This window comes from Seriola aureovittata, chromosome 5, assembly GCF_021018895.1.
Source record: "Seriola aureovittata isolate HTS-2021-v1 ecotype China chromosome 5, ASM2101889v1, whole genome shotgun sequence".
In the NCBI taxonomy this organism is placed as follows: domain Eukaryota; kingdom Metazoa; phylum Chordata; class Actinopteri; order Carangiformes; family Carangidae; genus Seriola; species Seriola aureovittata.
This window is the reverse complement of record NC_079368.1, coordinates 671,028-695,456: the sequence shown is the minus strand read 5'-3', so window position 1 is coordinate 695,456 and position 24,429 is coordinate 671,028. Positions and strand designations below refer to the sequence as shown.

The following is a 24,429-nucleotide window of genomic DNA, read 5'->3' as shown; positions in this document are numbered from 1 at the left end:
ACATTTATTCACATATGAAAACACTCAAACTGAATCTGAGTCTCCAAACCAGATCAGATGAATAAGATAATTAAACAAAACATCTAATATCAGTATCCAAAACTCACATTTTGTACCAAAACATCAATTTTAGTGTCAAAGATCTGAGTCATGATTCAGTCACACCTGAGAACACCACTGTAAATAAACCTCCATAAATCTGATTAGAAACCAGAGAAGAAGAAGCTCCTCAGTCAGTGATCAGTGATAGTTGTAAGTTCATCCAATGGTTCATGAGAAACAGGAAGTAAAAATAGATCATTCACTACAATTCATTTTCCAAATTGAAAAAAAAACATGGGCGAAAAAAAAAGAAAGACGGGGCTCAAGTTGAAGCCCACAGCTTAACTCATTGTATCTATGGCAACATGTTTCCTGTTTGTTGGAAAAGTTTAGTTTGTCTCTGTTCTGTTATCAGAAGAGTTTCTATCACTGCATGTCGCCTAGGGCACCACATGTTGGAGACCCCTGATCCAGACAGAGTGAAAGTCACTAAGACAGATTTTTCTGCCACCAGTCTTTTGCATCAAATTTACCTCATCCATTGTTGAGATTTTTCACCAGTAAAGACCTTTAAACACCCCTGTCTTGTGTGTGTGTGTTTATGTGGGCAGCAGTGCACCAGCAGGTGGAGCTGCAGGGCTGCAAGACTCTGCAGAGCTGGTCACACCAGCTCCCACAGTTTGGACTGGCTGACTGCTCTGATCCACTGCCGTTCATCTGCAGGAGCAGCAGAGGTGAGGCTCACACACTGTCCACAACACCAGGCTTGTCTGGTCTCATTGTTAATAATCTGGATACACTGTATTGACTGAGGTAACACATGACGGTGCAGCTTGAGGTTCATGTAGTATTTCTATATAGTATATGTTATTAATGTTATAATAACCAGTCTTTATAACAGGTGTGTGCCTTTCTTCAATCAGCTGAGTTTACCATAGGTGAACTCCAACTAAGGTGTAGAATCATCTCAGAGATGATCCAGAGAAATGGAGGAAGTATCATAACAAACAGGGTCCAAAAGTCTGAGACCATTCTGTTTACATACATGAAACATTTCTTGTAATCTGTCATTTTAGTTGTCAAGTAGAGCAGAGAGGATGGTTTGTTAGAGACGCTGATAAGAGTACACATGTATAATATGTGAGCCAGCTCTAACTAAATGAGAATGTCTGAGCTTTAAGTGCAGGAAACCCCCCCCCCCCCCCCGCTGAGAGGGAAGTTGGGGGTCAGGTACCCCTGGGAGTTCAGTGTTTTATTCTGGGATGCCTCAGCAGTCTCAGGATTGAATGCCTTCAGCTGAGAGATAAAATCTCACAGCAGCCATTATATTATCAGTCCTGATGCAGGGTGGTCCTGAGTGCTCAATGCACTGCAAATTTAAGGAAACACATGCAGACACAAACATGCTGCAAATTCAGAAAACATCTTCATCAATTTAACAACAAATGCACTGCAAAAAACACATGTAAATACACAATCGCACTGAAAATTCTGTCCTACAACACAATGGAAATGTTTCCTACGGACACAAGTGTAGGGGCGGGCTGGGCAGCTGGGAGTGGGGCATTAAAGTGTAATCCTTTATCCGAGTCCAACCTGTGGCCCTGTGATCACCCTCTCTCTCTCTCCCTCTCTCTCTATCAGAATCAAGGCAAAACATAACTTCGAAAGAAAAAAAGTGATGCTGTGACACACGTTTTATCCAGTGCTTTTGACTTCAAAAGTCCCAGTCAGGTTCATCACTTTTTAGTGTCCCCTGGAAACACTTTGTGGTGTTGTAGGACTGAATTTACAGCACGTTTGTTTATTTGCATGTGTTTTCTTAAGTTGCAGTGCACTGAGCTCTTCGGGCCAGTGTACTGATGTGAAATTGTCTTTGGCACAGAGCGTTACCTGAAGATGAAGCAGATGAGTGATTCTCAGAGGTCTCAGCCGACCACCTTCATGAACCATCTGATGAAGATTTCCAACAAAACCCAGGTAGACGACCTAGAAATCTTCCTTTCCCTTCTTTTCCCACATCTTAACACTTTCTGTTTGTTGTTGTCAAATGACTTTGCAGCATGTAAACCACACCTAACATAGAGTTAACACTTGTCTTCATGTACTAAATGATACATTACATAAGAGATGGAGGACTCCCACAGAGGTCCATGAAACATTTTCATACAGTAATGTCCAAAATAAATATGAATTAAAAACCCTGTTTGGACCCTGGTGTCTCTGTCTCTCCCAGCCCGTGCTGGAGCAGCAGCCTTCAGGGCTGAGTAGCCTCGCCCAAGCCTCTGCCCTGCTGGATGTCTCTGTCCAGGCCTTGGAGGACACCCAGCAGGAGGGACTGCAGCCGGCAGACATGGTGTCCCTCATCCAGCTTCTGTCTCTGGCTGCTGACATCCCCACGCATCCATCGGCTGACTCCACCAACCAAAGCCAGGAGAGCATCCAGGAGCTCAGCCAGCACTTTGTCAGTGTGGCGGACAGCATCCTCAGTGAAGACAACACCGCGAAGTGGCAGGCCATCAGAGAGGTAGCACTCCCTCACTGTTTCTTCAGATCTGCTTCATATGTGGCTGCTCTCTGTGCATCATTTTTACTTTCTGCTGATGGTATCTATATCAGCTGTGGCCGATAATTTAGGCTCAGGGACACTAAGGACATTTTTATCCTGCAGGCATTTAACACAATGTATTTTTTCAGTTTGATACTGTTATTGCAATAAAATTTTCTATTTCAAATTTAGTTCAAAGAGAACTGTTAGACCCAATTAAAACATTTTTAGATCATAAATTGTTGTTGTATATAAATTATATATTATAATACTAGTAAAAAGTAAATACTAGGGCTGCACAATATGCAAAAAAATTTTATTATGATTATCTTGGCAGATATTGTGATTTCAACTGGAATTAAAAAAAAATTCATTTTTGCTAAAAAGCACCACAACACTTTTGGTGCTAACAATGCACAACAATGCTGTGAAAAATTTTTATCAAAAAAAATTGCAGCTCCTGTGATTTGTAAATTGCACTTGACCAAGTGATTTCAATTATATTTTATATTAGTTTTGCAGATCTAGTAAATACTATTTATGTTGGTTTAGGGTCAGGGGATCAGGGAGCAAAATCAGGATCAATAAAATTCAGACCCTTTAACCTCAGCTTGAGCTGCTTCCTTTGCATAAGCCAAGATTACAATAAAAGAATGGCCGTATTTTTCTGCAGCGATTGTGATACCTCACAGTAGGCTTTCAGCACTGCAATAGAAAAAATAAATGTATATATTTATTCACCAACATACATGCATAGGATAGCTACAGATAGAGATATACAGCTGTGCTAGTCAAACCAAGCTCACGTTCTCTCTTTAATACAGCTGTTGGATGGATGGATCCCTGTCAGTCTTCAGACCTGTTTATCACATCTGTTAATGTGGCTCCATGAGGAGAAGAAGTCCTCTGTGGGGCAGTAGAATGAATTCATGACAGATAGATAGATAGATAGATAGATAGATAGATAGATAGATAGATAGATAGATAGATAGATAGATAGATGATAGATAGATAGATAGATAGATAGATAGATAGATAGATAGATAGATAGATAGATAGATAGATAGATAGATAGATAGATAGATAGATAGATAGATAGATAGAGTGCTGCTATTCCAGTTCTCAAGCACTAGAGGGCAGTGTGCTTCTATAGGTAATGTATTATAAGAGCTCATCATCAGAACCGGAATGATGGCGTTCCATAAGAACTGTAGAGCAGAGCTAAGAACATGGTTCCTACCTCTTGATTAAGATGTAGATTAATTCATTTTCACATTGTGAGTTTCTGAACAGAACCAGCTCTGATCCAGTAACTGCTGGGACTTTGCGTTCTCCCCAAACCATAGAACCAAATCTGTATACGTTTTGTCACCTCTGCCTCTGCACTATTGATGTGTGTAGAGTGGCTCTGTATGGAGTTGTGCCTTGTAGTAGAGTACACCCACCATCACCCCACCCCCACCCTACCCCACCCCCAGGCCTCTCAGAGCTCCAAGGCCACCTCAGCCCAGACTCAATGGATGAGCAGCACTCTGACAAACTGTGGCCATACTCATCCACAAACCTACCTCGCTCTACTCCCAGCTCTGTCTCTAAGGCTCAGCTCTTAGATGGGCATATTGAATTCAGAACGAGGAATTTCAGAACAAACAATGGCAAATCCCATGATTGTACCACGCATTATAGGCCTATCTCCCACTTCAGCCAAACTGAGCATGGACTCTGGCAAACAGTTTACGGCACTGAAAGCGTTCTGTCATTGTGCGGCATATGAATGGTCATTTTGAAATGTACCTCTTTAGCTTTGACAGCCATGCTGAGCAGCGCAGAGTGAGTGAGTGCTGCTGCCAATCTGGGTGTTTCAGGTGGTGAATGGCCCCATGGACGTGGTCAAGAGCATTGACCGGATGGTGACCAGCCTGAGCCCTCGCATGATGGCAGAGACTGATCACCTGACTATTCACAGCCCCAATATCAGTGAGTCACACATACACACCCACACGCTTGTCTTACATTAGTAGTGATGACACTCTGACATAATGCATTCCCTAACCCTACCCTTAACTTTAAAACAGCCCTTTGAAGTTGAAGTGAGGACCAGCCGAAATGTCCTCACAACCATGGTTTCAAACCTAAGTTAAAACTAAACATGCTGCCAGCGGCTATAAGCAGCTTCCAATGGAGATCAAATCTGCCCATAAGTGACTTTTAATCTTTTAATCTTTGCACTTTAATGAGATATAATCTAGTTTATAATCTGTTTTTATACTGTTTTTATACAGGTTTCTTATTATGCTTTTTACTTCTATTTTTATGTGTCTTTTATTTCTGTTAAGCCCATTGAATGACCTCTTTGTGTGATGATGTGCTATACAAATAAAATTGCCTAGACAGACATGAACACACATGTAATATTTCCACGGGTTTTACAAAATGATGCAGTCCTGACAGTTTTAAAATATTGCATCAGTTTCTATTCTTAATCATAACGGCTGCTAATTAACAAGTGGAAACTACCTCAATATGAAAAAGCTGCCAAATGAAAACAGCTGTAGAAGGTCCATCAAGTCTAAAGGTAGATGTCCATGTGTCGTTTGATTATAAAGCAGGTCTAGGTTCTATATTAATACTGTGAAAGTATCAAAGCGCTCAGTCCACAGAGAAATGCACACAGCCTGTTCTTAAAACAAGCCGTCATGACTTCTGGGACTTTGTGATGTCACAACAAAGCAGACACCAAGCCCCGCCCACCTGGACCCCCCATCCAACCTTGCAGGATTTGGTTTCTTTGTGTGTTTTACCTGAAATCTGCTATATTTCTATTGGATCACTCAGAAAACAGTCAGCCAATCAGAAGAGAGGAGGCCCTGAGCCTCTCTTCTCACCGACCTGTTGTTACTAGAGCTCCAGACAGAAGCCTGAGAGAGGAGATGTATAACTACATTGAGATGGTTTTTGGTTCTTAAAACGACAAATATATCCTATTATGGATCAACACTTCAAATAAAACACAGAGGAAGAGGAAAATATGGAGCCTCTAAATGGACAGACCTGGGATAATGTGATGCTTTGTTGAATACACTTGTTTTCCATCTTACATAGGGTTAGGTGAGGAAATGTACATCAAGGTCGATCAGACAGAGATTTCTGTCTGTGCTTCTCTCACCAGTTTGTAGTGGGTGGAGCTCAGCTGGAAACTTAATATATAGTAACTAATGATTTAGCTATAGTTGTTCATATTTAAGGCTGTTGAAAAATATTTCAATTGAAACACATTTTCAGGGATTGTAAAATAAATATATGTTTTAATACAAGTTGGGATTTATTTTAGCTCCATCAGTTCTGTTGTTTCTGATAAACCTAAATGTGGAGACATGGTTAAAAATAGGTTCATATGGGACAGGAAGTCAGGCTCTGAACAAACCACAAGAAGAGAAAAATGAAGGTTAACAGGAAAACTGTTACTCAAACTGTCTGTTGTAAACATCCATCATAGGTTAGAGCCTGAGTAGCTGGTTCAGTGTGAGAATACACAGTGAAAATATAGCCTAGCTTAGCACAAAGCCTACAAGTAGGGGGGAAACTACTAGCATAACTCTGTCTAAGCTTACATGTAAATTTCAATTTTTCCATTTTTTTAAATTACCAGCAATTCCACTAATTAAACCCTCCCCTTAGTGGGCAATGTACCAGGATGTGTTGTATAGACTCCAGGTCTCCACAGTTTTTCACATTTGCCACCTCTGTGATTCCCCACTTGCATCAACTAATTTGGTAGTCCACATCGTCCCAGCCTTAGTCTTGTCAACTTGATCTCTGCTTGGTTACGAATGTTCACTTCGTTGCCAGGTTTAACTGATGGTTGGATGTTGTATACTTTTCTCCCTCTGTTGTCCTCATCCCACTCTTGCTGCCATTGATGATTCAGTCTCTGACTGATGACACTGCAACACTCCATCTTGCCAATTGGCACATGCCTGCCTAAATTTGCCCTATCACCCACCTCATCACCCTCAACATGTGCTGGCAACCCCCAAAACCACCTTCTTCACTCACCACAGTTCCCACAATAAATCAACTAATACTGTAGAGTATTGATATCCCTTCAGGCAACCCTCTACCCTAACAGCTGTAATGTATGTATATTATGGGGTACGTATATGCCTAATCCCACTCCTCTGCTTTCAGAATCTCTTGAGCCATGAGTATAAATATTCATAGAGTGATTCAGCCTTTTCCTAAGGCGTTCCTATTTCACCTTTCTGTATTAATTCTTTTATTGACAACTCTGCATCAGTCTCTGTCCACAGCCATTGAGGGACAGGTGGCCAGCATCCACAGGGCCCCACCTTTATTCCACTAAATCCCAGTTCCTACTGCCACCCTTTTCAAACTCCCAGAACTCCACTAGCAGAGATTGATAGATAGTTCCAAAGCCTTTTAACTTTATCCAATAATTTACCACTAATTTTGCACATTGCAGCCTGACTTGTAATGCAAAACTGCTTTATTCAGTGTTTTTAACGGTTAGAATCATTGGGTCTATTTGGTGTCTTAAACCACTGACACTGAAGGAATCCAAACTGGGAGGAGCTTCCAGTAATGGTGATGAAGACAGCAACTCCCATGATCCCACCCTATTTCATGACGTCACCCAACGCCGTCTTTTGATATTGTTTTGATTGAGAGACTCCTAGAGGCGGAAGTTACACACGGTGTATTCAAGGAACTTTATGCAGAAAAATTGAACAGTAACTGAGTAAATCTCTTTGCTGCTGTTCCTTTTGAAGAAGTGGAGGTACAGCAGCACATGCTGCAGGAAGGATCCAGAGGACTGAGCTTCTGTGGGCCTGACACAGAGAAACACACCAACCTAGACTGTATTTCAGTCCCACATCAGAAGATACAGGATCTCCATAACAACGGTAGGAAAATGCTGCAAGACGCAATCATCTTCCTCCACTTACAGCAGACACTTATTCAGACTTATCTATCACAGTGCCGAGTGTTTGGAGAGAGAACACGCATTTTATTAACCTAAGTCTTGCCAATGAATGCAGTTGACAATGTACCAACAACAGACATGTGAATGTAGCATGCATTCACCTACTTACACTCCCAAGGTCTCACAGTGAAGTGGAGATGGAGGCGCATTGTTGGGTTTTGCAACAACTATTCATCTTAAACAATGCATGATCCTAAATGAACTACATTTCCCTTGGTACTGTTTTGTTAAACTGTCTGGTGCAAGCTGAAGAAAGCTCCATCTATCTGTTGTGGTGAATGTTCAGGCTTCCAGAAGCTCACGTTGGTCAACACGTGGTATGGCTCTCTGCGGCCTCTTTTCAGTCCTGAGGAGAACATCACTATGGTTCCCACCGTCACAGACGGCAGCCAGAGGTAAATGGATGCTTTTTTTCATTCTCTGTGGTACTCTCACTTTTCACATTATGGGATATTTCTTTGATCAGATATTGCAGAATAGTCAGCGAATGACTCGTGGACTCGGGTGACTGACTGAATATTTCCATGTTGAAAAGTGGGTTAATCCACTAAAGTGATAATTATGCCTGCACACATTTACACATAGACAAAACATAAAGAAATGAAGAAAACATCTTCATGAATTTGATAACGTGCTGCAAACACACAAAACAACCAAATAGACAAACACTCTGATCTTCTCATCAGTATTGTGGACATCTGCTGTTAACCTAGCTTTAGCCTTTGGCTTATTCATTAGCCTGCCAATTCAAGGAAGTTTTAGCTAATTTTACAAAATGCAACTGACAAATCACTTCAAAACCACAAAGAGCATCTTTGCTGCATCCCAGCTGAGCTCATCACTTTTTTGTGTCCCCTGGAAAGAATTCATTGTCATCTGTTCAGTTATGTTGTCAAATTGATGAAGTTAAACTTCAGTGTGCCTGACTCTCTTGGCCACCACCAAATCTACCCCCACATTGTTGTTGTTGTCCAGGATCAGACAGCACATGTGACAGGACTAGGACTTTCTGAGAGTGCCAAAAGAAGATGCTGATGAACTAGGATAAATGTCATGAAACTATTAATAGCTAGCTAATTTATTACTCCACCTGTTTGACAAGGCGATATGTCTGCTCCCACAGTGGCTCATGGTTTTTCCCCAGAATAATGCTAACTGTTTTAGTGGCTAAGCTACCTTCTCTCAAGAGGAAAATAAATTTGGCATTTAAAGTGTTGTTTTTTGTGGAATTTTAGCTTTATTGTAAGGTAATTGTATCACAAATATTCCGCAATATAATTGAATTGGGGAAAAAACACATTGGTGAATTACGCGAAAATAGGAATCACGCTGCCTCACTGTCATTGATTGAAAATGAAATGTAGGTCAAGCTTAAACAAGTGAATAATTCAACAACTAAATTTGTGGTTATTATGGCAGAGATTTCACAACCCTAATCTAAAAATCTAAAAAGACCCTTTTGGAAATAAATTGGATTTCAGTCATTAGTTGGAACCTTAACATAAAGCTACATGAAAGCTATGTAAGCTATAGTTAGCCTAGTCTAGCATTGTAGCACAAGCACTCTAAGGGCACATCATGTGAAAACATCCACCGAAATGAGAAAGTATACAATCAGTTATATCTTGTTGTATTGGTTTGCAGTCTTATGGACATAATGGGGTCGAACCTTTGGAATCTATTTTAGCTTTTAGAATAAGATATTAACCTACATAACACATCTGACTTCATATTATCTTAATTATTATCTTATATTGAGTAACGTGCTTTACGTGAGTTTGAAACTGCCTTTTTGCAAACATGTTAGCAAACATTCACATCTATCCACTTAAGCTAAAATATAAAATGTCATATGTAAGACTTAGAATTAGAATAGAAAATACCACGTGTGCTAAATTGAAACAAATCAAAGGATTGTTTTTAGGAAGATATTAAAAAAAACCTTCAGGTCAGGGCGGGGCGATAAAATGATAAAGATAATTATCGCAAAAATAGCTTTTCCTCGATAGAAATATAAAACGTGGTCGATACAACGTCGATAGAACTCCTTCATCCATGTTTCGACAGAAAATACAAACAGCCAATGATAATGACAATAGCATTGCGCCGAAGCAATCATGTGGCTGGTCACGTCAGGTTTGGTTGACGCACACAGGACAGAGCAGGAGAAGCAGCTGGTAATGTTTGGGCTACTGCGGCCGTTCCCGCCTGTGTGTCAGGAGCGGGAGAGAGATGAAAGAGAAAATGACGGCAGAAAATGTTAATAAAAACTAAATAAAAAAGAAGACACCACAACACATACAGCCAAGGCTCAAAAGACGAGGACATTGTTGAAAAGAAGGGTCAGAGGAATGAGGTAGTGTGGAGATACTTTGGCTAATTAAAGTCCGATAAGAAGCAGAGTAGCGTGCACTGCAAACTGTGTCAAAAGCATGTTCCCGCCAAGACAGTTAATACCACTAATCTTTTATATCATCTGAGGCAGTGCCATCCTTAGAGCACGCGCAATGCAAGACTTTACAGTCCCGGACGAAGCTTTTGATGGTCAGAGCTAAGATTTTAGTTTATAATATATACCTATTTTATTTATTTTAAATACAGTTGTATAATGTTCTTCAGCGTATTTGTCATGTTCAACTTCTGAGAAAAAAAAATTATATTTAAAACCAAAATGATCCTTATGATATCTTCACATCTCACTTAGGAGTAAAAATGAACCTTTAAGCTTGACAGAAATAGTGATTTGGTTTATATCGTGATATAATCGATATCGACTGATATGAAGATTATTAACACGATATGATTTTTATATCGCCCAGCCCTACTTCAGGTAATACAACACTTACTTCTGTCATTGTGGTAAGAAAATGCCTTCTTAGTGTAAAGCATATTCTACATAGTCTTCATGTATGTCTGCAGCTCGCTCCTTGTGTCTCTTATAATAGAAATGAATGTGTATATAACCAGGTATCTGGGCACCGTCCTGGGCTCCTCAGTCATATCCTCCACCGCACTGGGAGATGACCAGCCAGTTAGCACGGCAGTTAGTTTCCAGCTCCAGCACAGAGTACAGGTTAGCTCTCTGAAATTCCTATTGTCATCTCCACCTTTTATTTCTTTATATAGATATTTAATGAATACTCATTATGTATTCTGTATTTACTGCAGAATCCCACCGGTGCTGTGTATGATCCAGTGTGTGCCTTCTGGGATTTTGATCTCACGTACGTACCAATGAGTATTTTTGAAAAAGCACAGCCGATGTGGAGGTCTCAGATTTCTCTGTAGCTAATGCAACAGTTATCTCACCTGCCTCAATGTAAAAATTTGATTAAATGCTGCAAAAGTTTTAGATAGGAAAATATTTTCATTCTTGGCGTTCCTGGTGTATGTAGATATGTAAGTATGCACTGTTTGTGTCTACCTAGTCCGGAGGCTGGTGGGTGGTGGAATACCAGAGGCTGTGAGGTGGTGTCCAAAGAATATGGATACACTGTGTGCCACTGCAACCACACCACCAATTTTGCATTGCTGCTGCAGGTTTACGAAGCCCAGGTAACATTCCTCTCTCAAATTATCACAGTGTGTTTTGTGTAGGCTTTCATCTACAGCATGTGCTGCTATTTACAGCTCACGCTGTGTGTGTGTGTGTGTGTGTGTGTGTGTGTGTGTGTGTGTGTGTGTCAGAGGAGCCCAGAGAACGAAAACGCTCTGCAGGTGCTGACGTTCATCGGCTGTGGAGTGTCTCTGTGTGGCCTCCTCTTCACCTTCATCCTCTTCATTGCTGTGGGGTGAGTCACAAACGTCACAGAGTGCACTCTGTAAAGCGCTGAGGGTGAAAAGCATTTCATAAAACTGCCAGATTCACTTCAATAAATGGGAAAAAAAACCCAGAACATTGTGCTCTGTAGATATGTGAACAGCTCTGCATTTGTGAAACATTTTTGAAAAACTGTCAGATCCTCACTCAGATACTCGTGCTGTGTGCTTACATTCATTTATGTGTGTGTGTGTCTTTAATTGTGCAGTGTCCCTAAATCAGACCGGACCACAGTCCACAAGAACCTGATCGTTTCTCTGGGAACCGCTGAGCTGCTGTTGATGTGCAGTGATTGGGCATCTGTCAACGAGGTGAAATTTCACATACGACATATTTGTGCATTTCAAGTGTGTAAGTGCATAATTCACAAATTAATAATAATAATAATAATAATACATTTCTCTGAATGCAGAGGCCTTGCCAGACCACAGTCTAATTCAGCCTGGATCATGGCTGGAAGGTTATTATACAATACTCACACCTAGAGCCAGACTCTAGTGGTCATTAGAAGAATTGCAGCTATTGGTTCTTCTGTTTTGGCTTCATTTTTCAGTCTCGGAGGTTGATGTTTGCTTTCAACTTATTGCTTTGTTCTTACAATATTTTTTAAAAATTCAATACTAACATAAGAAAACAACCCCATCACTGTCATGGGGTTGTTGGTTTTGCTTAGCTTGATAATGTCCTCCTAATTTGATTAGCTTAGTTAATAATAAATACTGCCGATCTTTAATATGTAAATAGGGTATGCAAATTTAAGCTCAACTTCTGCTGGACAGAAAGGAAAACTACTTCAAACACCGTATTGAAATTATCGACTGTAATTTTTGAATTCAAACACGGCATTACAGTTTCAGTAATACATTTTTTACCACATCTGTTTGAGATTTTGAAAGAGAAAAGGACAAATGGTGTGTTGTGTAGGAACTTTTCAGTCAGCAAAAGAAGATCAATGAGAAAATAAGGCTTGGTGAGCCATTAACCAAATAGTTTTACTGAAGGTCCAAACCAATATTTTTTTCATGTATACACCATTACACCCCCACCACCAGCCTGGACTGTTGATACATAATTTTATCCACTGCACTGCTGCCACTAGATTGGCTGATTGGATGCTCGCAGGTACTCGCTAAGCTTATAAGATATTTCCAAACCTGCAGGCAGCATGCTTCATGGTGACGGCACTGCTCCACCTCTTCTTCATGGCATCCTTCTCCTGGATGCTGGTGGAGGGCCTGCTGCTCTGGAGCAAAGTCGTGTCCGTCAACATCAGTGAGGACCGCAGGATGAAGCTCTACTACGTCATCGGCTGGGGTAAACTGACTGATTTATGACCTGGTTAAACTGCATGAATCCTGAAGACGAGATAGATTCAACACTGACTGTCGCCTTGTCCAGCAGCAGAGGCGCATGTAAATGTTTGATTCTAAACCTACAGCTTCCTGTTATTCTTTTATTTCTATAGTGAAGACAAGATTTTTATTTTACATCATGGTTCGTACTTCATATCATCACACATCTGACACCCTGGTGTTTTTACCTCATGATAATGTGATAATTGATCTTGATATCAGCTTTAATTTGAAACATATTACAAATGGGACGGCTGTGGGTCAGAAGGTAGAGCGAGTCATCCACTAATTAGAAGGTAAGTAGTTCAGTCCCCAGCTCCTCCAGTCCGCTTGTCGAAGTGTCCTTGGGCAAGATACTGAACCTCACTTTGCCCCTGACTGCTGTTCCATCACTGTGTGACTGTGATGTATGGATGTGTTAGTGAATAGGTGAATGTGGCAAGTATTGTAAAGTACTTTGAGTAAGGAAAGCGCTATATGGTATAAAAGTATATATATACCAAATTTGCTTTAATGCAAAACATTCAGGATACAGTGTTTTCTTCTTGTATGTTTAATTTATAATTATCAAAATCAGATAAATCCTACTACATGTAACTTTAGTGGAGCTGTTGTGACTGGATTTATGCAGCTTAACAAAATGGGTTGTCACAATTTACACTGTGCATCTATTTGGTTGTTTTTTTTAACATCAGATACAGTTGGTGTGTCATTTAGATGAAAACAACAAATGTTCACCATTGCAATTTTCTTTCAGTCAAATCAGGATAAAGAGCAACAGTAAACATAGCAGAAAAGTTTTTAGTAGACTGTCAAAAAGAAAAGAGGAGAAAGTGTACCAGTGCTGAAGCAGTGTGGTTGAAGGACACATCAATAATCTCGCATTTACACTTAATGTGTGTTTAGCAAAAGATGATGACCTCAGTTGTAAATAATACTGAAAGTGGAAATGATTAGATAAGATTAGATTAGATAAAATTAGATTAGATTAATCCTGCCGTACAATTAACTTGTAACAAATAAAAACACAGTAAAGCTAAATATTTATTTCCACTGTGATTCCTTCTCAGAAATCAAACCATTAATAAAAGAAGACACTGTCACATGAAACACTGAGATTATTTCAGTCACATCACGTTAATTATTTACTATTTATCAGCAATGTAAAATCTGGTCTCATTGTTCAGAACTAACCTAACACACAGTTGATTTTATAAATTATTTATTTATTTACTCGAGTAGATATATCCACTAATATTTCTGATGTGACATTCACTGCATCCTCACCAGTTAATTAGTGTAATCCATGATCCACAATTTCGATAGAAACTGTGCTGATTCACATGCTGCAGCCAAATCTAAGTACAGAAATATTAAGATACTGTCACACGAAGGCCAGTTCTCTGCAAACACACAGCTGCCACCAACAACAACACAGTCAGACTGGGACAGAAGTTCAGCCTTGGATTTATCCACTGGGGCTGTTGTTACAGGAATGACACTGATGGAGCTGATAAAGACACTGACGGAGCCAGTAAAGACACTGACACAGCCATTAAAGACACCGATGCAGCCGGTAAAGACACCGATGTAGCTGAGAAAGACACTGACGGAGCTGGTAAAGACACTGACGGAGCCGGATAAGACACTTACGAAGCAGATAAAGACATTGATGCAGCCGGTAAAGACACTGACAGAGCCAGTAAAGATACTAATCTAGCTAGACACTGACAGAGCTGTTAAAGACACTGATGGAGCCAGTAAAGACACTTATGGAGCTAGACACAGATGGAGCTGTTAAAGACAATGACTGAGCCAGTAAAGACACTAATGGAGCTAGACACTGACAGAGCCAGTAAAGATACTAATCTAGCTAGACACTGACAGAGCTGTTAAAGACACTGATGGAGCCAGTAAAGACACTTATGGAGCTAGACACAGATGGAGCTGTTAAAGACAATGACTGAGCCAGTAAAGACACTAATGGAGCTAGTAAAGACAATGACAGAGCCAATAAAAACATTAAAGATGTTTTGACGGTTCACCAGCTGACCAGTAGTCCCAATGTCCAATCCAAATGTGCTCTGGTTTCATTTCTGTCTTTGTCTGAGGCCTTTTTTAGAGGAAAATGTTTCTTCTTCAGTGGAGGAAATTCTGGAACTTCACTTTCACTTTTCGTGCTGCATGCTGCACTAACCTGTGGGTGGAGCTGATGTGTTTTTAAACGTTGGGAGGACCAGCGGTTAAACAGGAAGGACTGGCACGTACTAACATGCAGTTGTACACACAACTATAACGTTGAATTCTGGCGCCAACAGGCTTTTCATTTCCAACCAAAATTTAACATCTTTCTAACATTAGAGTCCAAAGTCTTCCTGACATTATTTTGACAGTTGGTGCCTGCTGGGTTATAATATGGTTATGATATTGTCAGTTAAGATAACACAGTTGGATGTTAATTTCTAGGGTGTAAAGGGTTTTTTCATGACTTCATGTCAAAGTTGCAGTGGTGATATGTTGGTGTTAGTGTTCACAATGATCAGTGAAGTCCAGGCTGAACAGCAGAGAGGCAGAGAAACAAATATAAATATAAAGAAATTGAAACCACACTTGATAACTTGTAGTCAAATGTTTTCAACTCGTCTTCCATGCAATCATGTTGACTTTCAACAATGTTTTTGGCAAAAATTAGTCTTATTGTTCCAACAAAGACCACATTTCCCATAAACCTCTTTGTTCCTCCACTTACTTAAGGTGATTTTGTTCCTTTTTTCCTGTCCTCAGGATGTTAAAGCTAAAGTCTGTGCTCTTGTTCAAAGCATCTTAACTTCTGTCCAGATGTATTTAAAACATTATAAACCTGACAGAATGATGCTATTAAAATTAGACTTGCAGACACCATGAAACAAACTGAATCCACTCCCCAGAGGATGAACATTTCCATTTTGAAAATTCTGTCTTCTAATGCCCGCAGGGCAGATTGTGCATGTTTACCCTCTTGTAATGAACGTCCAATCCTCTTGGGGCCGCTAGTGGAGCTTTACACTCTTAGACTTGCTTGTAGTTATTGCCAGTATATTATAGCTGTTGTAATGATGATTTATTCATGATAACATTATGTGAAGTGATGTTATTCTATACTGCAACCTTAACCCAGTTAAAGCCTCCTGCAGCTGCTACTGTTCATGTTCCCAAATCCATGTATGAGTGTGTGTCACACAATGAGATGAGAACAGAATGTGAATCCACAGCACAGACACTCAGGTGTTCTCTCAGCTCTCTGTGCTCAATGTTCCCGTTCAGACTAAATAGACCAAGAGAACACAACAGACTAAATACTGTGTTTCATACAGTCACCGCTCCATGAATATCCTTAAACATCCCACCACAGTTCATCTTCTGGTTCTGGATTGTTTTTCAGGACTTCCTGTTCTGATAGTCGGTGTGACACTGGCAATATCAGTGGACGAGTACAAGGCAGAGGATCACTGCTGGCTCAACGTGAAGACCGACACCATCTGGGCCTTTGTGGGACCTGTTGTATTTGTGTTGGCGGTATGTAATCTGTGTGTGTGCGTGTGCGTGTGTGTGTGTGTGTGTGTGTGTGTGTGTGTGTGTGTGTGTGTGTCTGTGTGTGTGTGTGTGTGTGTCTGTGTGTGTGTGCGTGTGTGTGTGTGTGTGTGTGTGATGACTTACTATAATCTTTTAAATTAGTTTATTTTCAAACATTTAAAGGAGGTCAAGGCAAAAGAAGGGACAATAATAACCATAATTTGATAACATTCATTTTATACAGTGACAGTTTGAACTCTGTTAAAAGCCCAAAGCATTCTTTAACCATGTTTAGATTAGCATGGTCTCCTTTGTGTTTGAATCCAGCACCAACAGCTGCACCTGCACGAGCACTGACAGTGTTTTGATCCACCACTGGCTGTGGCAGTGCACTAGCCAAAGGCAGAGAAGAAGAAGAAAGAAAATCTAACAATGACTTTACAAATGTTTTATCATGAAGGAAACTCTTAACATTTTAGTAACACCACAAAGAAACGCAGTGGACTTCAGTAGGAGGAATAAATGAGGGGCATGATTCCAGACTTGCCCCAAAATCAAAATCACAAAATCAGAGGAGCAAGCTTCTAGATGAAGATGAGCTTTTGCATTTCCCTTTTATATTTTATTTTCTCCTGCCTCGGAGAGAGAGGCAGGGAGCAACTAAAAAAAGAAGTAACGTACGTCAGTGAACACTGATTTCCTGCAGCCTGAGCAGGAGGCTAAACTTTCCCTCCTCTACATGTGAGCTGGAAGCTAAGTGGATCTGCAGCGGCACGTCTCGTGTTTGCTGGAGGCCATGTTGATGCTGTTGTCCTCTGCCTGCAGGTCAATGCAGTTGTGCTGTGTCGGGTTGTCATGGTGACTGTTTCCAGTGCTCGTCGCCGTGCTAAGATGCTCAGTCCAAGCTCAGCATCAAAGATGCAGACCTTTGACCTCACCTGGTGAGATACAATGGCTTCTCTGCCTCTCTCTCTCTCTCTCTCTCTCTCTCTCCTCCTGCTTTTCATGCTCGTTCTTTCATGAGCCTTTTTCTCTTGTGAGCCCACGCTCTCTCTCTCTCTCTCTCCCTCTCCCTCGCTCCCTCTCTCTCTCTCACACATACATACACACTTGTTGATTCTGTCTTGGTCGAGCCAGCAATAGTCAATACAGACTGTGTGAGAGAATGGGAGTTTAGCTCCGGTCCTGCTGTGGGAGTTGTAAGGGCTTATCAGCTTAACACCTGGTCCCGGCAGAACTGTGTGTGTGTTTGTGTGTGTGTGTGTGTGTTTATGTTTGTGTGAGTGTACAGCACATACAGTAAATTCTGATATTTAAAATGAGTTGTAGGATCCATCCAGCAGTGTTCAGTTTACAACAGTAAAGTTCAAGTCCTCACTTTAAAGGTTTTGACTGGCTGAGGGGCTCGTTCTTAGTTCTGTTATTTTCTTAATCAATTATTTCACCACATATTACAGAAATATTGCTGTTTGTATGATAAAGGATAAAGCTGTCGACAGATTCTGAGAGAAGAACCAACAAACTGTTGGTCCCTCTCAGTGTTTTTTATCTGTGGCTTTCAGTCTCAAACCATTTTGTTTCTGCTGAACTCTCATCTTTAGAAGAGCTTTAGTTATTTCTTGGATGCACTACTCTCTCTTATTTGCATGATCCAGATCTAGACCAAAATACAGTTTAATCCTCCAAAAACAATTTTGACCACAATCCAAAAGGTGTTGGTCTTGTACCAAACAATCATGTTCCTTTTGGTCTGGAGAATATGATTTGCAGGTTGGGGCGTCTCTGTAGCACCACAACACTGATGGTGCTAACAATACCCAACAATGTGACACTTTTTACCTTTGTCAAAAAAAACTCCAGCCCCTCTGATTTTGATCGCACTTGCCCATATTGATATTTCGATAATATTTCGCTTAATTTTCAGCCCAGTCCCATATGTAATATTTTTTAAATTTTTAGTATATTTAGTACTTTTTATGGAAAATCGATATTATTAATAAAATCCATCTTATGAAAATATTATTTTCAGGTTATCCATCCATCTCATCCTAGTGGACACAATCACTCGGTAACTCCTTGACAGAACTTCTTCAAATTTGGCACAAACATTTTACTTGGACTCAAGGATGAACTGATTAGATTTTGGTGGTCAAGGTGCAAAGGTCAAGGTCAGTATGACCTCATAACACACTTTTCAGCCATTACTCAAGACTTCACAGCAATTATGACACAATTTCACACAAATGTTTAATATTTTATATGACTGGATAAACAGTGATGTAACCTGAAATTTGTTTGAGTAGTGGATGAAACAACCATGAAGAGGTGATTCTAGTTCATAATATGTTTTTATTTCGTTTTTTTATTTAAAAAAAGTTACATTATAAAAAAACACCTGAAACATAAAATACAACAATATAATTAAATTATAAACAACACCCCCTACCGCAAAAAAAACCTACCACAACATGAGCCAGATCGCTCTTGTCATCATTCAGCCGTCTGCTGATCACTGCAGTGAGCAAGACTGTTGTCAGAAGTTTAAAAAGTAATGCAGCAGGTTAAAAAAAAAACCTCCACCTCCACCTGGTTATTTCCTCCGGCAACCAGCTGAGTATCAGGAAACATGGTCACAGTCTCTCCTTCCTAAATTACAGTGTTGATGAATGACCAGAAGTGTTTTTGCAGAACATTATGATGAACATTATGAAGTTGACCTTTGACCTTTTTGATATAAAACGTCATCACTTGATTTTATCTTCACGGACATTTGAGTTAAGCTGTGTCATTATTAGTGGAGGAATTCATGTCTAAAAACGTGTTTTGTGAGGTCACAGTGATGATGTTCCCTCAGGGCGTTACTGATATTTTCACAAGAATGTGAGGTCGCCGTGATCTTGACCTTTGACCACCAAAATTAAATCAGTTCATCTTTGAGTCCTAGTGAGACAAACACAAACTTCATGACCACTGTTCATCTAGCTGACTGTGGATGAATCAACAGACAATGCACCATTGGTTCATTCTGTTGGATTTTATGATCAAGAAAAACAATAGCTTTGGGACTAAGAGACTGCTCAGCTGTTTGAGGGCATCATCAAATGATGCACACATTCCCGAGGTCAGCTTTTCATGAGTCACAACTCCACAAAAACGTCATGTGGCTCAGCAAAAGAAGAGCTCTGGAGTATTTTGGGACATTTGCACTGAGCTTCAAACCGTCAAGCAAGACAAACTGTTTGTGGATTTCCTCAAAAAAGAGAAGAACAAAGCTGTTTCATTTCTGACAGACATATTGTTCAACCTTAATGACCTGTTGAGAGGCTGATTGAAAATTTCCACACAGTTGTAGGTTGTTCTGCACACTGAAAACCAATTTCTTGTCATTGGACGCAGAAACAATCTGCACATAGGTCAGTAAAGTTTCCAGGTCTATGATCATGTGTCAGTGTTGTGGTTTCCTGCCAGGAGCTCAACATTGACTTTTATCTAGTTTTAAGTCATATACACTTTTTACACCTTGGTGGTTTTCAAAACTGACACTGAATCCTAATGCTAGGAACACAGTGTCTGTGTGGTGTGAGCATGGCGGCTGACATTACAGACCTGCTGCGGAGTGTGTGTTCACATGGATCGCAGCTCTGTCTCTCTACACAGAGTTTGCAGGAGTTTCTTTTCATTATAAATTAATCAATTTATTTTTGACAGAAAATGTCCCCAAAATGCATCTTTGTCCACATGCAGCTGATGAAATGGTTGAAAAATATATTTATATTTTTTCATGTCTTTCATATTCAGATTCAGTCTAGACATAGAAACTATAGCGTAGGTGTCAGTTAAGTGATGTTGCTTGTATGATGTCACGAGGCATCCTCAGGTATTTTCTCTGTCTGTTTTTACTGTAGGATGCGTCACGCGTGAAAAACAGGCGAGAAGCCAAATCTCTAGATCACGCAGCCAGTGTGTTGCTCTAACCCGTAAACGTGTGCACTGAAACCCGAAAGTGAAAACCACAACGCTTTGCAGGCGCTACGCACACACGACACATCCAGTGTGTTCCTGGCTTAAGACTTACAGTAGTGGGGACTACTTTCAGTAGTGGACTGATCAAGGAACATGTTGCCCAGTGACACAGTGCATCTCACTTTAATGGTCTTTGGGAACAAAGGAGCTCTGTGGCTCAGAGGAATAAGACATATCAGGCTTTGGATACACACACCTACACGCACACACACAATACTTGTTAGTAGAAAACATTCATTGTTTGATTTGTTGTTAATTAGAAAATATAGAATATCACAGTCTCGTTCCTTTGAACACAGCTAGCTTGTTTCCTGTTGCAGCTGCTGTGCCCCAGCTTTACATTCATATGACAGCCAGTCAGAGAGTGAGCAGCAAACATAATTTCCCCTTTCAATGTGTCAGGCCTGTTTACGTTGCTATGGTTACAGGATGATAGTACACACACATTTCTAGTAATTCTGCTACGGTATACCTTTATGCAAGCTTGTCCGATTTCTAGGATGATGATTTCTGGTAAAACATATGAATATGCACTGACGTTATTCAACAAACGGCCGGAGAGCACATTCCCCTTAACGGAGCACAGACCTTTGCTGTGAGCTTTTCTTTGGAACTACTTTCTATTGAATAAAGAGTCCCGATGCAAACCATGGACGATGAGGTCAGTGGAGCATCCAGAGCAGTGGGAACAATTACTCTGGGAGGAGATGCTGAAGTACAAATGAAAGCCCATTCACTCTCATTGTATTTTGGTGGGGAGCAGAAATCTCAAAAACCTGGACAAATAAATACAAAACCATCTTTAACAAGAAACCTCAGGAAGCAAGTAAGAAATTTAGATTAACCATCCCATTAGTGCACTGACTGACTTCCTGTGATTAGCTGATTCATCCTGATGAAGCCTGCGCCGCATAAAGTCATCTACACCTCCCTCACGTTGTACTCGGTATCAATTGTGAGGATTACAGGTAAATGGATTAGAAGACATGTCTGTATTAGGGACATTTTTCTGTTGGTGCTAATGCGCACTTTCAAAGGTTAATACACAGGTCAGTACACTAGAAATGGTAGGTGCTACTAATATATCTTATGGCTGAGGAGAGGCGAGGGTCTCTTTTCATATTCAGGTAAAAAGTCCTTCAACCCAACATGCAGCAGCTCTCTTCCATCCAGAATTTCTTTTCACACATTTTGTCTTAGTCTGATGAAAATTCCACAACGCCATTCCCCCTCTCACCACGTCTCTTCATTCCCTCACAAACAGTCTGAAAGTAGATGTCTGTGCCAGCTCAAGAGTGTTATGTGAATTCAGGAGATTAGAGGGAAAACGACTTTCAAAAATAAAAGGGAAGAGCCTTCTCTTCCCTTTTATTTTGAGTGCTGGCTTTGTCCTTGCAGACACAGTGCAGTCTGAAAACTCAATCTCTCTACCCAGGTGCAGCAGTGTGACAACAATGGTGGTTTGAACAAAGGCAACCTTTTCTGCCTTGCCCCATGAAATGGTTATTGGCCGTATAAGCACCAGGATCATTGAAAGGATGATTGCAAAGGAACAGGAGTATGACTGTGGTAGGCGTAAAATCTATAGCTGTGCAGAGATGTTTGATGTGGATTCAAGGAGGAAATATTTGAGAAGAAAATGTCATCAAAATACCTTGAAACTCCACTTTGCTGGGTCCTTCTGTCTGCCTATACTCCTGTGTAGTACTCGGGAATCAAATGGTGCCACAGAACTATGTGGAGTTTTTTTTCACTGGTCACTGGACATCTTTCTCATGCCGCTGTATTTCAGAATATGTCTTCAATTCATGCAAAGACGTATGTGCATTCATGATACATGTATGTGTGTGTGTGTGTGTGTGTGTGTGTGCGTGCGTGCGTGCGTGCAGGGCTGTGACCCGTCCGGTCCTCATCCTGCTGCCGGTGCTGGGTCTGACCTGGCTATGTGGAGTCCTGGTCCATCTGTCTGTCGTGGTCGCCTATGTCTTCATTGCTCTCAATGCCTTCCAGGTAAATAAACAACCTCATTTTCATTTTCAAATTTAATACTTTCCTTTCTGTTTTTTTCTGTTTACGGTTTAACACATGCACAGTGATTGTTGTTCTGATCAGTATCTTGAGTAAATGGCAAATGTTAAAGCAGATATAATCCATTTTCGATCAAACTCACATTTCGGTACTGACTTCAGTTTCGAATTCACGGTTTGGTCTGTTTTCAGTACAGTGAAAAAAAAAGACATGAAAAACGTTACATTTCTTTATGAATTATGAATTTTACTTGTAAACATAAACGTGTAATTGTAAACTTGTAAACTTGTAATCCAGTGGCAAACTTTCCGTAATTTCAGGATTTAAGGATGACTTGTTTCTTGAACAAGAAATGCACATAAAGGCACATTTCTTAAAACATACCTAATTCATTGAGGTATTAAGGGTTTGGCTACAATCTACTTACACGACTTAAAGTGCTTCAGAAGGTTAAATAAGTAATAATAACAACTAAATGATATAGATATAGAAAAGTATTGATACAGTTACTCTTTTCTCGAGTTTATTTTTTTTTATTCTGGAAGATTAATGTATCCACATCGTCTGCAGAAAAGGCAGATTTTTTTTTCACCTTTATTCTGATAGAGAGAAGGGATGATATGCAGCAGAAGGCCACAGATTCCGACCTGTGGCCGCTGCAGTTAGGACTAAACCTTTATGATATGCACTCTACCAGGTGAGCCACCGGGGCACAATAAGAGGACATATATGTATATATATATATATATATATATATGTATGTTTGTATGTATGTATTTATATATAGATACATATGTTTGTGTGTGTGTGTGTGTGTATATACATATATGTATGTATATGTGTATCCATCGATGAGCCATAACATTATGGCCACTGACAGGTGAAGTGAATGACACTGATTATCTCGTTACAATGGCACCTGCCAGTGGGTGGGATATATTAGGCAGCAAGTGAACATTCAGTCCTGAAGTTGATGTTGGAATGGGTAAGTGTAAGAATCTGAGCGACTTTGACAAGAGCCAAATTGTGATGTCTAGACAACTGAGTCAGAGCATCTCCAGAGCTGCAGGTCTTGTTGGATGTTCCCGGTCTGCAGTGGTTAGTACCGACCAAAAGTGGACAACCGGAAGGATAAGGGAGGACATGTGGTGAACCGGTGACAGGGTCGTGGACGCCCAAGGCTCATTGATATGCGTGAGGAGTGAAGGATAGTCTGTGTTGTCTGAGCCCACAGAAGAGCTACTGTAGCACAAACTGATGAAAAGGTTAATGCTGTTTCTGATAGAAAGGTGTCACAACACACAGTGCATGGCAGCTTGATATAAGTTCAATAAGTTCACAACATAAACTTTAACAGGTGATATGTCAGTGCTGTTGTTGACCTTGTCTCTGCTGCCCCCAAGTGACTGAAACAAAACAACACTGTAGGTTTAAATATAGCATAAGAAAGGAAGTTCTACATGATGATTTATTCATAGTCAAATATTAAAGGGATAGTCAGGCTGACATGGGGTTGTGTGAAGTAGTCATACATAGTCAGACATGTAGAATATATTCAGCGGTATCTTCCCGCCAAAGCAGCATTTTGCTTTGGCACTACATTTCTTTCTTCTTTTTTTTTCTTGAGGTTTTATTGGGGCATTTTTTTGCCTTAAATCCGGTAGTTGCAGTGAGAGAGAGACAGGAAAGTTAGGATGAGAGAGGGGGGATGACATGCAGCAAAGGAACCCAGGCCGCTGCGGTTAGGACTAAGCCTTCGTGGTACACGCTCTACCAGGTGAGCCACCAGGGCACCCCCGCACTACATTTCCTACGCACCTACATTGTGTTACGCCACAGCCACAGGTCAGCTAAATGAATCAGAAAGCGGCGTAATATCCAGCGCTCCGTAGGTGCGCCCTGGAAAACAGCATGAAAAGCACATGGAAAATGAGAGAAAAAGTCAAATGTACTAAGGGCGAAGTTATGTTCAGGATCATGTCAACGTTTAGATGGTAGCTAGTTTATGGACTACACTATTTTGAACAGGCTGTTTTCACATCATCTGCTGCCAGTTGGA

The 24,429-nt window shown here is 40.5% G+C and overlaps 1 protein-coding gene across 2 annotated transcripts in view; it reads left to right on the top strand.

The window, feature by feature from the left end:
- Positions 1 to 24,429, top strand: part of adgrd2 (adhesion G protein-coupled receptor D2) — a 43,292-nt gene that overhangs the window by 2,912 nt on the left and 15,951 nt on the right. Inside the window, exons 5-19 of one of the 2 annotated variants that reach the window (XM_056376745.1) lie at positions 657 to 776; positions 1,928 to 2,022; positions 2,279 to 2,569; positions 4,456 to 4,567; positions 7,381 to 7,515; positions 7,882 to 7,990; positions 10,563 to 10,668; positions 10,764 to 10,819; positions 11,024 to 11,150; positions 11,283 to 11,386; positions 11,624 to 11,726; positions 12,576 to 12,729; positions 16,189 to 16,322; positions 17,145 to 17,260; positions 22,232 to 22,352. In XM_056376745.1, the coding sequence (XP_056232720.1) occupies positions 657 to 776; positions 1,928 to 2,022; positions 2,279 to 2,569; positions 4,456 to 4,567; positions 7,381 to 7,515; positions 7,882 to 7,990; positions 10,563 to 10,668; positions 10,764 to 10,819; positions 11,024 to 11,150; positions 11,283 to 11,386; positions 11,624 to 11,726; positions 12,576 to 12,729; positions 16,189 to 16,322; positions 17,145 to 17,260; positions 22,232 to 22,352 (1,883 nt within the window). Of the gene's footprint in view, positions 1 to 653; positions 777 to 1,927; positions 2,023 to 2,278; positions 2,570 to 4,455; positions 4,568 to 7,380; positions 7,516 to 7,881; positions 7,991 to 10,562; positions 10,669 to 10,763; positions 10,820 to 11,023; positions 11,151 to 11,282; positions 11,387 to 11,623; positions 11,727 to 12,575; positions 12,730 to 16,188; positions 16,323 to 17,144; positions 17,261 to 22,231; positions 22,353 to 24,429 lie in introns of both variants that reach the window. The other variant, XM_056376744.1, reaches the window with a different exon arrangement.